General features: G+C 38.6%; 1 protein-coding gene across 1 annotated transcript in view; it reads left to right on the top strand.

Annotated features, from left to right (window-relative positions):
• ITGA4 (integrin subunit alpha 4) overlaps positions 1-18,410 on the top strand; it is a 55,691-nt gene that overhangs the window by 11,188 nt on the left and 26,093 nt on the right. Inside the window, 9 exon segments of the mRNA XM_073306060.1 lie at positions 585-714; positions 4,635-4,720; positions 5,074-5,136; positions 5,232-5,369; positions 6,957-7,068; positions 10,473-10,567; positions 11,660-11,750; positions 13,420-13,465; positions 13,852-14,006. Coding sequence (XP_073162161.1) covers positions 585-714; positions 4,635-4,720; positions 5,074-5,136; positions 5,232-5,369; positions 6,957-7,068; positions 10,473-10,567; positions 11,660-11,750; positions 13,420-13,465; positions 13,852-14,006 — 916 coding nt within the window.

Raw genomic sequence — 18,410 nt, forward strand, 5'->3', positions numbered from 1 at the left:
CTGGAGAACATCATACATTTGTGCATAGTCATGATATTTCATCTTTTTTAAATGAAATTTATTAAAGATAAGAGTTTTAGGTATATAATAATTTTCAAAATGCCAAAACATAATTTATCACGGCACTCTATTTTAAATCCAAAATTCCTTTTTATTTTGGAAGGAAGTGAAGAATATAATAGAACATATTTTTTATTATTCCATTCAGAATAACCTATTGAAAGCAATATTAAACACTAATAAAGCTTACATTCTGTATCTAAAGAGCAATGCACTACAGTGTACATTTTTATGTTCTACCTGAAAATATGATTTCTAAAATATTCTGCTGAGGGGGAAAGATACCTTGTTTGTGGTTTTCTTTAAATTGCTCACCGCTCAAAGCTTTTAGTAGGGAAATAATAACCATATTTTAAAAGTGAAAAACATTCTATATGTGTTCTGATTTTAATGCACTGATATTGAGCCAAAAACATCTCCAGTGTAATTCCATTGACTTCAGGGGAGTTATACCAGGAATGAATTTGACTCATCATGCTTATCTTTAAGAGTTTAATACATAAACAACGCTTTTTTTCCTCCAGGATTTAATTATAATGGGATCCCCGGGATCATATTATTGGACTGGTTCTGTCTTTGTGTACAATACCACTGCAAATACCTTTCAAGCTTATACAGATGTGAGGAATCAAGTAAAATTTGGAAGTTACTTAGGTATTTAAAATATTTTTTATTCATCTGTTTAGCTGATTCCCTGGTCTATGCAACTGGGTTGAAATGTCTTCTTTGTTACACCCCAGAATGGCAATATTGCAGACCTGTCTTGTAATTCTGAGCATGGTGTTAATCTTTTTAAAATCTCACTTTTATTCTGTGTTCCTCTACATTCGTCTCATCTGAATTACCTCAAACATTTATTTCTGAGTTGCTTTATCTTCATTTACAATAATTTCTAGTCTTGTTTGATTTAAAAGAGAGACCGTTCACACTGTACACTTGAGACTGCTCTGTTTGTAAGGACTTTGATAGTAAATGGTGTGTAGACTTCACTCAGCACTACTGTAAGCAGATTTCATGCAATATTTAAAGATATTTAATAACAGGCTCAATCATGGCTTTGCCATGAACCTAGAATAAAGGGTTGTGTGTTATTGGCCTTCCCCATGGACAGCTGGGAGGGTGATTGTGACTCAAACAGTTACAGGCTTCCTCCTGCTGCTCCAGGGAAGGAGTAAACTGCAGTAGGTCTCTGTACTGCACAGCACACCCATTTCCCAATGCACTGGTGCAGCTGTCCTGGCCGGCCAGTTGGGGCAGCAGAGAAGGTCTGCCCACTCCCCACCCCAATACATCCCATCCCGCCCACTATCTGAGAGTCTCCCGCTGCACTGCTTCTCCAGTTGTGTCCCTTCATGCCATGCTAGCTGAGTCACAATTTATTCCTTGCCCTGGGCTTCCCAGTGTGTCCGATCGTCTCTATTTCTGTCTTTTAGATTTCAGTTTCTTCAGGGCTGATTCTGAAGTCATTTTGTATATTTTTACAGTGCTAAGCATATTGTCAGCACATAAATAATAATAGTATTACCAACTGAGGAAAGTATATTTTGTGACCAGCATACAATTCAAAGCAGACTATTGTAATTAATCTCTATGCTTTCACTGTCTTTTCTTCTGGCAGTGATCAATGATTGGTCTCTGCTTTATAGAGTTATTGTTTTCTTAATAGCCGATGTGGAGATTATGGCAGTCTGGAGTTTTACAGGAGAAGAACATGAGAAATGGGTGTTGTAGGGTTTGATTTCAAGCTGGAGGGAAGAGAGGGGTTTCAGTAGCCGCCCCCTGAGAAAGAGAATACATTGGGAAAGAGAAGTCAGTGAATAAATAACTTTTGCTAGAATTTCCTTAGTGTACTTGGGTAGCGCTAAATACAATAATAAAAACAGGATGTGGTCTCAACATTTTTGGTGGTTTTAAGTTATTTTCAATGATTACCATTTTGAAAGAAGTTGGTACAGTATAAATGATCTGAACTTAGGTATGTATATGAATACATTCTAGACATGCATCTTAATGAGTTAATTTATAAAGTCCCGTATGAATTTGTAATTGCACTTGGTCTTTCTATTTCCATACTTCTTGTAGGGTAAGCCTAATGGGGAGGTGTTTTCAGAATGAGAAACAGAGTTCTTACAGAAGATGGATGATGAGAGGGATGGCAGAAATGCCCCTTTGCAGATATATATGTAGTCTTGAGAACTCATAATTAAGGTGATCCAGCAAAGCACTTGCATGTATGCTTCAGTGGGTTGACTCGTGTTTAAATGTAAGATGTGACTTAGGTAGGAAAAACCTGTGAAGATAATGGGAGTGCTCATGTGTTTAAAGTTATGTCCATGCTTAGGTGGTTTGATGAACTGAGGCCTGACGGGAAATCTAACTGATAAGCACTGACATCATACACTCTTGCAAGAAGGGTACATTTACATGGGACATTGCTCCTCCAGGCAAGGTTAAGGGTTTGTAGGCCTCCAGTTGGATAGGGGACATTCTGGAGATCTTAGAACATCGGTGTGGAGGCTCTGCCCCTTTGCATTGCTCTCCAGTTCCCCCAGCAGCATAACTCCTCAGGAAGTTGTGCTGTTGCTTCCCCCTCCTATAGCCGTAGCCCCATCTGTCTGGAGAAAAATGGCACAAGGGAGTATTTACTTCCAAGGGAAATTTCTGACAGAACTGCTGAGGGATGAAGCCATGTCTAGTACCTGTCCCCAAACCACATTCCTTCATGGGTTTAACCATTTGGGAGTCCCAAATACATACTGCTCTGGTGAGGGAGCTTCTGAGAAGCGACGGATGTTTCCATGTTGGCTCCTATTCCCTCTTCAGTTTCAGGGCTATTGAATTCATGACTGCCACTTCTTTCATTCCCTGTGTGCTTTAGGTCTGGAGATAGAAATCCGTCACCCATCCATTACTAAGAACCCAATGCGTCTCCCGTTAAATATCAGTAAACTCCCACTGACTTAAAAGGAAATTAGACCAGGAGCTAGGTTAGGGAAATCTTGGAATAAAACTGCCTTGGCTCCCCTAAAATGTACACCTTTTGATTCAGCTTAATTCCAGTTTCCATTTGACTGCTTCCCTCTTGTCAATGTGAATGAATGAGGAAGTTGTTAATCAACTTATTTGTGACTTGCAGCATTTTGTCAGGGTTTTCTCCTGAGATTTTCAGAAGTGTTCTAGCAGTAGAAAGAGCAAAACCCAGATGAACTGTGTCCCAGCCTCAGAAATGGTTTGCTTAGGTGCAGAGCCTTGAATAATAAAGGCATAAACTTCACATTATTTTTCATATGTTGTATGAAAACAATCTTCAGAACAGGGCAGAAACCTGGGACCTGTAGTTACCAAAAAATAATTAAAAATGAATGTTTTTGCACTTGGACAAAAACAAAATAACTTGAAAGTAAAGGTCAGAGCATGAAAATTAAGGTTCATCTACTTAAGCTTAATTTTTTGTTGAATAAGTAGAAACTGGGGGTTGACCTTTAAATGATAAATGGTCTTGTTCACCCCTTATAGCTTAAAACATGAAAAGAAAATGCTGGCATAATGGGAACCTGAGTTCCACACAGTCATCTTGGCAGGTTAAAGATTTAAGGCACAATTCTCCTCTATGATATTGTACTCCCTACTTTCAAGGAAAGCTGATGAGAGTTCTGTAATTACAAGGGGAGCAGAATATGAATAAACTAAATGACTTCTCTGTTTGAGCTCAGCCAGTTGTGTCCCATATTGCACTTTGAGAGGAATACAAATGACCAGTTATGCATAGCTAAAAAAATAAGGCCCCAATCTTCAAATAGGTTGTCTGTGGGTGGACTTTTATATCCCTGTATAGCCCCATTAGTCAGGAGGGCCCTGCAGAGATGTAAAAGTCTGCCCCTCTGGATCCAACTGCCTGATTGTTGCCAACAATATTTTCTTGTCAGCTAGCCAAATCTAATATCCAAGTTGTTTAAAAAAGGTGCTCGTCCCAAAAAACAAACAAACAAAAGAATAATCAGTATTAGTAACAGTATTGTGCTTTTTTTTAATTGCAATACAATAGAAACCAACCACATTTGAAATAACAAATCTGGTGATTGGTTTGAATGATGTAGTTTCCTCTTTGAATTTTCTTATGTGAGTGTTTGCATTAATTTGTTGTTACAACAGAGACCTATTTGAAAATGACTCATGAATCTGTGTTGTTAAATAAGATGGATTTCCATTTTAAAACTAATTTTTAAAATGGCAAATAGTTGGAAAATGGAGGTGTGTTTGGCATCTTTAATGTGATACGTGTTTCTGACATTTTTAATGCGAATTCTAGCAATTGGGAGTAAACCTTATTTTTATTGACCATCTTGTTTATCTTATGAAAACTTACCTTTCTAAACATTTTATTATTTACCTGCATGAAATTGCACTTGATTCTTTCAGAGCTCATCTGAGTGAGGCGTATGTTGTATGAAAAGTAACAGACCATAGTTTACTGGATTGTTGACAGTATGCCATAGAGAGCACCTCTAAAATTATATTCATGGTTCCTGTAATCATATTTACTGTATTCAGTTATGACTCTATTTCATTTACAGGATATGCTGTTGGAGCTGGCCACTTTCTGACACCAGCTAGTACAGAAGTAATTGGAGGAGCTCCCCAACAGGAGCAGACTGGTAAAGTAAGAGGTGCTTTGTTGTTGTAACGTTTCCTCTTTGGATTGTTGCAATGGAAAGCTAAGAGAGTGGATTTCTGTGGTCCAGGGAGCACAGAGTATTGGATGGAGCTTCTCTGAGTTTGTGAGAAGGAATGAAAGGAAATGCAGTGTGAAAGAGGGTCTTGCTTGTTCAGTGGTGCTAAGAAAGGATAGGGCAGGAGATGATGCATGACTGTATTTTATTTTGAATTGTGTGTTGTCTTGGTGCCTTTTGGGATTTGTCTTTCCTCTACAGCATATTTAGTATTTCATTTTTCTTACTGACAAACCGTAAATGCAAAGAGTTGAATTTCTCCTATGTTCTCTTCTTATTTTAGGCATACATTTTTAGCATTGGGACAAGGGGATTAAATATTCTGTCTGAACTAAAGGGTAAAAAGGTAACCTTTCATGTTATTTGGTACATATTATAACTTCTTGTGTGTTGACTTAAAGATTTGATGACTGTTCACTTTTTGTGTGTATGTGTGCACAGCTTGGTTCTTATTTTGGAGCTGCTGTTTGCGCAGTGGATCTGAATACCGATGGCCTCTCAGACTTACTGGTTGGCGCTCCAATGCAAAGTAAAGTCAGAGAAGAAGGAAGGGTTTATGTTTACATCAACTCAGGTTCTGTAAGTGTGTTTTCTTTTTTAAAATTAATAGTAATTCTGACTATTTAAAGTAATTCTGGTCCTACAAACCGAATAGCAGTGTTTTCTGCTTTGTTACAGGAACTCTGAGATGATGCATTTGAACTGCATGATTTACAGTAGAACTATGTATTCTGCTAAAATACCACCATGCAAACCTGGGATCTTAACTGAAACCTACTTTATGCTAGTATCAGGGAATATGGTAGAACAGGAGTATGATTTTGCATATGAATGTATCAAGTGCTAGCCACATCTACTGTAAATCTGGTGTTCATAAGAGAAAGTGTTAAAGTAGAAGAAAGATCAGCATGATTTCATAACTTGATATGTTAGTTAGTATGTTACTGAAGTCTATTTGCATGCATTCTGCAATCATATTGCTTATAATTTGAAAAACAGATATTTTAGTTTGTTGAAAGCCATTCTTTTAACCACCAAAAAAAGGGAACAGTTTGTGAACAGAATAGGTGATGCTTCAAACTCAAACAACTTGCAGCTGAGTGAAAGATGTGTAGTCACTAGTAGCATTCAGGAAGGAGAATGGTAGATCTCTTTATTCCCCATATTTTGGTAAATGAAAATAACTGGAGTTATCATATATTGGTATTTGTTTTTTCTTTGCTTTTTAATCAGAGGTTAAAATGTAATCACTTTTTCCATTTTCATCTGCTTAGTTTTAATTCGTTAATTTTATTTTTAGAATTTTTATTTTCTCTCTCACATATGCATCTGCCATTATTCTTTTCTTACCACAATTATTGTCTTCATGAAGGGCTTGGTTATACCTTGATTCTTCCAAAGGTGCTTCCTGCTGTCCAAAGATGATATTAAGTCTATGAAATAGGGAGTGAACCAAGATGGAATGGGAGATGGGAAGATGGCACTCCCTTTTATCATGATGTTCTTTGTGGCATTGCAGTGATCTGTGTGCTGTTTTGATGTAGGCTTGTTATCGCACGCAGATGTTCACCAAATCGTTTTGTTACAACAAATCGTTTCCCCCTTTTTAAGGAACAACTCCAGTATGAAAAGCGACTCTATTAACATTACAGGGTCCTGTATATATTATTTTTAGTGATTTTCATAACCAATGTGGTCAATTTGAGGAGTGAGATTTTTTTTTTTCTGGCTACCTGCCTTGCATTATGAAAATTGCCCTGGTATATTAAAGTGAAACTGGGCTCAAGAGCCAGTTGTTTGTAGTAAACAATTCTGTTGATGATTCACAAGAAGAGAATCCAGTTCCCTCTCTCTGAGTTGTGGTGACTGTTCAGGGCTACCAAGAGTAAAAAGTAGTTAAAAACTTTTTTACTGAAATGTGCAAACGTGATTTTGAAAACATACAAGGATCAAGCCAATTTTACATGTTAATTTTTCAGCACAGAGCCACACTTTAAGCTCCCTTTACCTGTGCAATTCATATAACATATCAGCCTTATGATTCAGAAAGGTGTATTCTGAGATAGCATATTTACTTTCTTTGATAGATTATGCACTGAAAAGGTCAACAACACATGTCACTGGAAATCCCTTTTTTAAGATACATTTGTTTTTATTTTCCTTTAGGGAGCGGAGATGCTAGAATTGGAGATAGAACTAGCTGGGAGTGACTTCTATGCAGCGAGGTTTGGAGAATCCATAGCTAATCTAGGAGACATTGATAATGATGGTTTTGAAGGTATTAATGAGTATATTTGTAAATCATGACAGTAATGTAATATAAATATGAGGAGTGAATGGTTCAGGAGATTGTTAATGGATGAAAGGGCCTTTCATTCTACACCTGTGTTCTGATTTACTCCAGGTCCAGAGTCATTACCATCTGATAACTCTTCTCCTGTGTGAAATAATAATGTTAGACCAGGTTGTAGTGGGTATGTGTCCAAATCGTGTCAACCTGTCTCAGCAGAGAGGCCAAGGACTGAATGGATATGGAAGTTGAATTACCCTCTCACCTTTAGATGAAGTCCCTCCCTCATGTTGGTGAGACAAGGTTGCAAAGTTTACCCTGCTGTTGCCTGTACTAGACCTGCTTGGAGGATAGAGAAATTCAGTCTCTAGGGTTGTCATGCCAACTCCTCTAAAGAGCACTGTGTTCACATTAAAAAGAAACACCAACATGCAAGCTCTTCTGAAAATTGCAATTAAAGGGTCTACCACAGACAGTCTATGAGCTACAATAGTTATCATGGCCCTCTCTTACTTCTCTTCTGTCTAAAATATCACCGTTAAAGAAATCTTTCTCCCCTCCTTCAGCCCATGAACTAGCTTAAGAAGTGGCTTTCAAACATTTGGTTTGGGTGTGAGGAGCTGCAGTTAGCTAAACAAAACGGGATGGGAACCCCAGAGGAAAGTGAGGAGAGTGGGCCAAGTGACAGCACTCATGGCTTTTTATGGAACAGGAGCACTTAGTGTTTCCACTCTAGCAAGTAGAGTGTAGACCGCTGCTCTCTATCAGCAGAGAAGGCAGGCAAGCCGACACCCTACGTGTGAGGGCAGAGGAAGTACCTCTCAGGAGTTCTCTGCTGGTTTCTTGGATCCCCTTTATCAGCTCAGCCACAGGGTTTTCTTTCTTGCTCAAAGGTTAATCTATGTAGAAGAAGCTAATCATGCCCAGGCCCAAGAACAGGCAACCTTTAATGTACTAGGTGTCCTTTTACCACATCAGATTCACCCTGCACCTGCAACTTTGAATTTATCTCCTTTTATTCACCCTTCACTCCCTACACTCATCTTGGTGCACTCTTCTTACTGTTCCTGTTATCCCACATTCTTGGCTGTACACTCTCTGTCACGCAGCCCCCTAGTCTTGGAACAGTCACCATCTTCTCATCTCCTGAGCACCCTCTCTCTTGTTTCAAGAATCTTTCCTCCTGTGCTTTCTTCCTCCCTTACCAATAATCTTCATAGCTGCATTTCGTCCGGTCTTATCTTTGTTTTATATGCAAGCTGTTAGGACAGAGAAAACTTCTTACTCTGTTTAGAAACTGACTTCTACCTTTATGTGATTAAATGATGATGATGATGGGTAAAATATGGTATGTCAAATTGACATAATTTAAAGATAGGCCAGAAGTGTGTGGTGTATGTAGAGATCATCATCGTGCAAATAGTTATAATTTGTAATTCCAGTCGTGCCCACAATGTGCTAAGTGGAAAGAGTTGTACAATCAAAAGGTGTAATAGGTAATATAGCATAGAACAGATAACATAATAGGGAATATGACCTAGAAGGGGTATGATAAGAGAGTTAGGGGAGATGAGACAGTGGAGGCGGAGGCAAGGCAACTTAAAACTGAGGAGGGAGAAAGTGGAGGAGATATTTCCTGTAAAAGAAAAACAGACATGGCAGAAAAATAGAAATCTTGAATGATGAAAGAGTCCATTTGTCTATAGGGAGTGCAAGGAAAAAGTATATGAAAGAGCTGGGTTTTTTTTTTTCAGTAGTTTTAAACCCTATGAATCAATTAGTGAAGTCAGTTGGAGGTACATTAGTGAATGAGTTTACCCCAAAGAATGTATGTTTAGTCTTAATTAGATAGCACAAGCGTCTGTCATATTTTCATCTAATCAGTAGAGAGCTGTAACATTTTAACCACTGAAGTATGGTACCGGATTAAATCAGAGAACTATTCGACTGAACCTAGTCAGCAGAGACTTTTCTTTCTTGAGTTTTTTTTGGTTTGGTTCCACTTATATTATTACACTTTGCAAAGAATCAATTTGTTTATGAGTGAAGCCAAAAATCTGTTAATTTCCCTTGGTGCATTTTGAACTAATGTACTCTGTATCTTTCTTTTAGGATCATTTGCTCTGGCTATTTGACCAACTATGTTTGTGATTTAGGAACTAGTCTATTGCTATTCTTTTGCATTTGCACTCCCCACTGGAATTAAATAATGTAGGCATTCAACATATTACTTTGTTTAAAGCCAGTTAATTTCCCTGTTATATGCCCAAACACGTATGTTAATGAGATGTTAAGGACGTTTAGAAATAAGGAAAATTTACTTGTTTTAGACAAAGTAATAGTGTATGGCATGTGCCTTACAGCTTTAATCGTTGTGGGAACAACAGAGGGCAGCAAAATTATCATAGTTTTAGCAGTGGGAGGAGATCTTTTCTTTTTAAGGGAAGGGCCATTGATCATTTTGGCTATCACCCCTTATTACAGTTTAAAAATCAAATTTAACCTCTCTGTAATTTGGCGCAATTGCATTGACTTTGATGAAAGCACTGTTTGAAACTGGACAACATGAATGTGGAACTTTTAGTGTGCACTAGCAAGCTCCACGTGGCCAACTAGTGAACACCAGAATTTACCCCTCTTTAGCATGAACTAATGCACTGTGCAGACAAACCCCTCACAGCTGAAGGGCTGTTCCCTTCACACTTAGACTGAGTCCCCGTTCCATCTGTTGTCACCAAAGTTACTGTGCCTCCAAATAACCATGTCTAGACAGGCATTCAGGCTAAACTGTTAGTGTAAAACAGGGCAGAAACCACACACAAGCGGTACTATTGATACAGCTCTTTATTTACACCCCGAAGCCCCTTTTCAAACGTCAGATATTTCCGTGAGCCCCTCTATTTCCTCTTGGAAAAATGGTGTATACTAAAAAAAAGACAAGAGCGAGCCTTCATTCTGAAGCATTACAAAAAAATGGGGCCCTGAAATCAAACTTACTAGCGTGAACCATGTACTTGTGCACAGCCCATTGAGCCTCCATGCAGGCGTCTATTACAGCTTCTCTGATTACAGCATTTGTAAATATTTTACACATAAATTACAGCTATAAATGGATCTTCATGTGTTACAGGACCAATCCAGTCTGCTTCCTGTGCTCTTGCTGAATAGGTTATAAAATTTGGAACATTCATACTTCACATCTGCTGGTCTGCAAGGCATTTTATAAACTTTTAAAAGCAATATTTGACTCCTTAAATATAAACTTATCAACCTATACTATCTCCCAGACATGAAATATAAACACATTCAAAATGAGAAAACTGTATAAAAACATTTTTCTTGTTTACTGATTACATATCATTTCCCTGTATTAAAATAAAATCTTTCTACAGATGTTGCCATTGGGGCTCCCCAGGAAAATAATCTCGAAGGAGCAATTTATATATATAATGGCAGGAAGGATGGGATATCTTCATCCTTCTCGCAGGTATGGCTTTCTTGATACTCTCTTTTTAAAAAAAAAAAATTGCCCAGTAAAGTCTTTAAAATGATTACATTTAAATTTCATTGGAGCAGATTGTCAGCGTCACACAGGTCTACACTTAAAATGCTGCTTGAGCACAGCTGCGCTGCTGTAGCACTTACGTGAAGATGCTCCTATGCTGATGGGAGAACTTCTCCCGTCGGCGTAGCTAATCCCCCTCCACGGGACATGGTAGTTATGACAACGGGAGAAGCTCTCCCGTTGACATACCGCTGTCTACACCAGGAGTTAGGTCAGTGTAACTACGTCGCTTGGGGGTGTAGATTTTTCACACCCCTGCATGAGGTAGTTATGCGACAATAGGCTGTAGAGTCGAGCTGGCCATAGTGTGTTTCTCTTGTCTTGCCTAAGGGACAACTGAATATATTTGAGTTTTTGAATTTCTGACCTTTCACTTAGTATGTGGTTTTTATTTTGATCTCAGTCTTGGCCATTTTTGCACATACATATTCCCAGAGTTCTATGTTCAGCAGAGGTTGGTTTTATTAGCACTTCCACTGCAATCATATATGACAGTTCTGGGTTCATGCTCACCATGCATATTTGGATGACACGTCCGGGTTCATGCTCACCATGCATATTTGGATGACCCATCCTATTTATCTACTGTATGTGTCTGGGAGTCGCAAAATGTTTGCTCAGGTCTATTCAGTGAACAGAGATGGGAAATCCTGCCTCTTTGCTGCCTTCTATTTGGCGATTCCTCTCAAGAAGGTGGGATTTAGGTCCCTCATTTGAAGGGCCATAGCCTTCTTATAACAACTATATAGATCCAGTGGAGAAATCTGCTTTAACTCAATGTAACAGAAATAGCTGAATACACTGTAGTTCTCAGGCATGGATTATGGGATATAATATTTGCAACAAAGGAGCCAATATTGGATTCAAACTTAATTAAATCGAAATCAAGAAATGATTAGGATAAGGGTCAGGGTGGTTGTGCTACAGTTTCCCATTGGTTACCACCTAAAATAAATATTACTTAGAATGTTTGGAAAAGCTCATTTTCATTTTGGTCAGTCCTTTATTTTTCAGAGAATACAAGGACACAGAATCAGCAACACTTTAAGCATGTTTGGACAATCCATATCAAGTGGCATTGATGCAGATAACAATGGTTATCCAGGTGAATTAAACAGTCATTTCTATTCTTCCTGTTTAAAATAGTATAAATGAAATTAAATGTAAGTTGGTGGGAAACAAACCAACCATGCTACTCAGCATTTCTAACATAAATGAAGGAGCAAAAACTGTGAGGGACAGGTCATCATCATAACAGTTTTGGAAGATAAAACAGCAGTAAAGCTGAGGGCAAGAGGCAGTTTTTCTGTGGCAGATTAATTTCCTATTAGTTACGAATCTCAGGCTTAAAACTAAGTTTGTGGTACAGTAGAAGAGAAAATAACCATAATATCTGTTTGTAGTACTGACTGTAGTACTTCATCCAGTGATGTCACAATCTGACATTTATTACATCACCATTTTCAATATGCAGGTGACCGATGTCCGTCATTGAATTATGGAATTACGAAATAAATTAGGAAAGGGGATTTAATGTTTGTACTGGCAAAGTCTTGATAATCAACAAAGGTAGTAAAGGAAATGACCAGGAGTAAAAGGTGCAGCACAGAACTTGTGGCCCAGGGGACTGGAGCAGCTCCCTGGAGGCTTAAGTTATGGCAGCGTCCGCAAGGTGACATATGGGTGACCCCAGTGCTGACATGCCCCTGTTGGCTCAGCCATGGCCCCTGTGCTTAAGCTTGAGAAAGGCTCTTTGGAGGAAAAGCTCTTCAATTGTTTTAGAGTCCCTTTATGCCAGAGAGTCCTTAGGGAAAGTTTTACTGCATAGAAGCAGAAACTCCATGGCTAGAGAGAGACATAGCAGTATCTAGATCAGTGTTTCTCAAACTTTTGTATTGGTGACCCCTTTCACACAGCAAACTTATGAGTGCGACCCCCCCCCCTTATAAATTAAAACACTTTTTTTGTATTTAACACTATTATAAATGCTGGAGGCAAAGTGGGGTTTGGGGGAGGAGGTTGACAGCTCACGACCCCCCATGTGATAACCTTGTGCCTCCCAGTTTGAGAACCCCATATATAGATAAATGGTTCAGGTGAATACATCTATCATAGACGTAAGTTCTAATGCTTTGGTGCCCTCTACTTTGTTCATTCACTACCTTCAAATAAAAGACCTTTCTTGAGAGCCAGGATTAAATTTTCATAAGCGCCCAAGTTCCATTTTGAAAAGAGACTTACGCATTTAGGAGCCTAACTCTCCTTGCAAGTCAATGGGACTTAGGCTCCTATGTCATTTAGCCACATTTGAAAATTTTACCCTTAGACTAAGGCTCACAGAATGACTTCACATTGTACCTTTACTCTGTCATGTGAACACTTTACATTTAATTTTAACGAGAATAATAATTCTAATAATAATTCTGGGTTAGAGAAAAAGATGTAAATGCCTCTTATTTTAGCTGAATTGTTCTTCAGCTTCAGGAAAATATACTTGTAGTGGACTTTGAGTTGCATCCTTAGCATTAGCAATGGCAGGAACATTAACGTGAAGCTTTAACAGAAAGTAAACAGATACTTAGTGAAGAATCTGCATTGGAAATATCAATGATAAAGTATCTTGCTGTATATATATTAGCATATCCCCTCTAATTACTAATGAGCAAGTCGTGTTTTAATACAGTCCACAAGGTAAATGTGCAGTAAGGTACTTATGCCTGAGAAGTGATTCTTTTTGACTAATGATGCGCATCGATCTTTGGTTTTTTGTACAGATGTAGCAGTTGGTGCCTTTCTCAGTGATTCTGCCGTGCTGCTGAGGTGAGGCTGATACATTTCAGTGCTTACAGACAGTTGGACTTAATTGTAAATTATGAGATTCAATTAAAAAATGTGCAATGTGCTCATGACCTCTTAATGCTCTTTATGGTGTTTTGAACTTCAGTCATTAAGCACTAGAATTTTATTCTACACTGATGTATTTAAGTAAACACCTCTGAGCAAAAGGAAAATGACATCCAGAAACTTCTTGGAGCAATAAAACCCTCAAATTCAACATGTAAAACTCTATTTTTATTCTTGCAGTGTATAGGATAAGACTTATCTACTACCATAAACATTATATTTGAAAATAACAAGTGTGTGCAGAGGTAATTATAAATTAATGCTGAAGCATTTTGTGACCATAAACTGTTTTGTATTCTTAGAACAAGACCAGTGGTGGTTGTTGAAGCGTCTTTAAAACACCCTAATGCTGTAAATCGAACTAATTTGGAATGTGTGGAAAATGGCCAACCTGCTGTGTGTGTGAATTTAATGCTTTGCTTTACCTATAAAGGACAAGATGTCCCCGGTTATGTTGGTAAGCTACTAGATAAATATTTTGTATTGAGTACATGGATCAGTTTCCATGCTGTAGAATATTTTACCATTTGGAATATAAACAAATACAGTGTTTATAAAGTAATCCATCAACCTGAACACAGTAGGTATCACTATGAAAAATCACTAAAAAGCTATGGCACTAGGATTAAGGAGAATAAACAATAATGCTTTAAATATATATGGAACAAAAGAAATCCAAACAATGGTATAGGTCCAGTACTAGACAAGAATGGTAAATTAGTAAACGTGATGCAGAAAAAGCAGAATTTCAATAAATATTTCTGTTCTGTATTTGGAAAGAATGAGCATGTATTCATGTCTTACAGTGATAATGAAATACTTTTTGTTCCACCATCAACTGGGAAGGATATAAAACAGCAAGTATTAAAATTAAACATTTGTAAATCAGTAGGACCAGATAATTTGCACCCAAAGAGTATAAAAAGAATTGGCCAGGGAGCTCTCTGAACCATTAATGTTGATGTTTAACAGATTTCGGAACAATGGGGAAGTTCCAGTGGACTTGAACTAACAAAAGTAACACCAGTCAGGACAGTTTTATCAAAAATAGTTAGACTTCTATTTTTATAAGAGTATAAGGATGGTTGATAAGGATAATTGTGTTGAAACAACATACTTAAACTTCTTTAAGACATTTGACTTAGTGCTTCATGACATTCTGATAAAATATAGCACTCTACAAAATCAATGCATCCCATATTAATGAATTAAAAATTGGTTTACTGATAGATCACAAAAAGCAATTGTAAATTGGAAATAGTCATTACATGGAGGGTTTTCTAGTGAAGTCCCACAAGGTTCTATTCTCAGATAAATATATTTATCAATGATACGGATGAAAATACAAAATTATCGCTCATACAATTTTCTTATAACAAAAAAGTTGGTGGAGCAATAAATAACGATGGGGACAGATTGATTATACAGACTGACGTAGATCACTTGGTTAAGATGCCAAATGCAAGTTCATACATGTAAGAAGAAAGAATATAGGTCATACTTATAAGATGGAGGATCCTGTCCTGGAAAGCAATAACTCTGAAAAGGACTTGAGAGTTATGGCAGAGAACCAGTTGAACATGAGCTTCCTCATTCAATACTGTAGCAAAAAGGGTGAATGTGATCTTTGGATGTATAATCAGGAGAATACCAAGTAGGATTAGGAAGATACTACATCTGAATACACTATTTATGAGATCATAATTGGAATACTGTGTCCAAGTCTGGCCCATCATTTCAAAAAGGATGTTCACAAATTGGAAAGCTTCAGATAAGAAAAAGCCTTAGAGTGAAAGACTAAAGGACAGGGGTGGGCAAACTTTTTGGCCCGAGGGCCACATCTGGATATGGAAATTGTATGGTGGGTCATGAATGCTCACAAAATTGGGGTTGGGGTTCAGGAGGGGGTGAGGGCTCTGGCTGGGGGTGCGGGCTCTGCGGTGGGGCCAGAAAAGAGGGGCTCTGGTCTGGGGCAGAGGGTTGAGGTGGGGGGGTGAGGGCTTTGGCTGGGTGTGCGGGTTCTGGGGTGGAGCTGGAGATGGGGGATTGGGATGCAGGAAGATGCTCCGGGCTGGGACTGAGGAGTTCGGAGGGCAGGAGGGGGATTGGGCTGGGGCAGGGATTTGGGGCATGGGAGAGGCTCAGGGGTGTAGGCTCCAGGTGGCACTTACCTCAAGCAGCTCCTGAAAGCAGTGGCATGTCCCCCCTCCGGCTCCTACACGGGGGCAGCGCCTGCAGACAGGGCAGTGTGCAGAGTCCCCTGGCTGCCCTTAAATGTAGGAGCCAGAGGGGGGACATGCCACTGCTTCCAGAAGCCGCAGCTCGCACTCACAGAGTGGCCCCCAACCGAGCTCCCGCTGGGGAGTGGGGTTGGGGGCCAAAGTGCTGGCTTAAATCAGCTGGTGGGCCGGATGTGGCCCGCGGGCAATAGTTTTCTCACCCCTGCTAAAGAAGCTCAATCAGTTTAGGATATCTAAGTGGTGGCTTGATCTGGTTTACTAGTCCTGGCATGGGGAATAGATTTCTGATAGTAAATGGCTTTTTAATCTGCAGAAAAAGATCCAGTGGTTGGAAGCTGAAGCTAGACAAATTCAGACAAGAAATAAGGCCCTGTTTTGCAATAGCGAGGATATTGAAACAACTTACTCAGTGATGTGGTAAATTCTCTATTGCTTGAAGTCTTAAAATCAGGGCTGGATGTTTTTCTAAAAGATATGCTATACCTCAAGCAGAGGCTATAGGCTTGAAGCAGAAATTATTGGATGAGGTTCTTTGACCTGTTTTATGCAGGAGATCAGATTAGATCATTATAATGGTCCCTTCTGGCTTCAAAATCTATGAATATTTTATTAGCTACATTACTACTGAAAGAAGTTGCACACATTATATCGGAGGGTCAACCCTGTAGTTAAGGTTGTAACTAGTTTCCTATTAATATGCCTGAATTTTTACCCTTAATCAACATGATATGGGAGGTTAAAAAACCTATAAAGTTTCCAAAAAAAATCAAAATTTTTAATTTTGGGGGCGGGCGGGGAGAAAATGACTTATCTGCATAACAGGATGGTCTAGAGACTCTACATTTGTTTTATTTTTCTATTCTCAATGAGAATTTGAGTGTTCAGGGAAAGTTACATTATTTATTTGAATTGATTATTTATTATGGTATTTTGAAATGAATTCCAAACTTTCTATGCCCCACCTCTGAGCCATCATACTCCTCCTGAGTTTAAGCAACTTTGTAAATCCTTAGTAGGGCCAGCTAGGTTAAAGGACACAGCAGAATTGTCTGTGTTAAAGTTCAGAAAGAAGTACAAAGGCAAAGCAGTGTAATGGGGGTGAGGGTAGAACTTTGAATTGCTAAACTTTGTACCTGTCACTGCTTCATAATGACAAGGGCTCCAATCCAAAGTCCTTCCCATCTGCCAAAACATGCTTCGTGGTCTAGCATGAAAAAGTGCTACATTTACTTTCCTAGCCTTCCTTCATTCACATAGTGCATCTGCGACCCTGTGTCTCACCTTGTATAGGGACCCACAAAACCTACCACCAGATTTGTGTGCAAATTGCCATGCCCAAGGCCAGTTTGATTTAATCCTGGATTGTCACATTGCAGGCAGGTAGGAAATTAGTGAAGGACAAATATCAATACTCAGTGAAGACCTATACTGGCTGACCAGCAGTAACACTGTTGGTCCTCTGGAAGCAGCCTCAACCAAGGCATTCCTGGTCAGGATCGTACAGAAATGTTGCCTATTAAAACCTTCTGTATGGCTATGGAGAAAATGCAGTATGAGATGCTGCCACCTTTGAGGACTGATTGCATTGCTCTGCTCATTAGGCAGAGAGAGAGAGAAAGAAGCAGCTTTCAGAAGCGCAGAACAGGGAATCGCTTTTATGGAGTTTGAGTTGGGTACACTTTTAGTTTTACTACACAAATCCTTTCGTTATATGATTAAACCATTTAATTGTGTTGTAACATGTAAAATGGTAGAAAAAATAAGAAAGGAGCTACATAAATAATACTGATTCTTTAAATATGTATAATTGTTTTGAAAAGTCTCCAGGGGATCAAGAATTCACATGATGACCCTATCTGAAACAGCTTTTTTCCTTTTCAGATTTGATTAGATAGCATGCATATTTCTTTTTTTATTGGAAAGAGTTGTTTGACAAGAATACAGTTACTATATTAAGTGAACTGAAATGCTTTAAAAATTAAAACAGTTTGTGTCTCGACTAGTAGACTATATAAGTATTGTAAGCATAACTACTAATAACTTCAAGAGTGAATTGAAAGGTTTGGAGTTCAGATTCCCGGAGGTTTGTGTTTGTCTGCAGCAGTCCCCGATTCAGCATGCTTAAAAGTTAAGCACTGGCTTACGTACCCTTGTTGAATTCAGGCCTTAGGTAATAGTAATGGCAACAGGAGGAGGAGGAGGTACACAAAACCCAGAATACATAAACTCAAGTCACGACAGAAGTGAAACTGTGAAATATTAAAACAATGGTGTTCTAAAATTTGCTTGTGATTTGATTATCCACAGTGTTCTGTTTGTGATTTAGGATCTTCCAGATTTTTGTATTTATTTTAAATTAAATTTCAGTCACTGAATCTATTCTTGTTGACTGTTTGCTGAAATTTTAATGTCAGTTCTGTGATTAACTGACACTGGGTTTTCTCAGTCAGATTCTAGCTATATTTATCTAAATATAAAAACAATGCACCAAAATCAGCCGTGGTGTAAATGCATGCAACTCCATTGATTTCAGTGGAGCCATGCGCTCATATCAGGGACAGGTTTGGCTCTGTGAGTCAGAAGGGAAATAATAAATTTAAGAGAACACGTTATGTATCTGC

Source organism: Lepidochelys kempii, chromosome 11, assembly GCF_965140265.1.
Source record: "Lepidochelys kempii isolate rLepKem1 chromosome 11, rLepKem1.hap2, whole genome shotgun sequence".
Taxonomy (NCBI): domain Eukaryota; kingdom Metazoa; phylum Chordata; order Testudines; family Cheloniidae; genus Lepidochelys; species Lepidochelys kempii.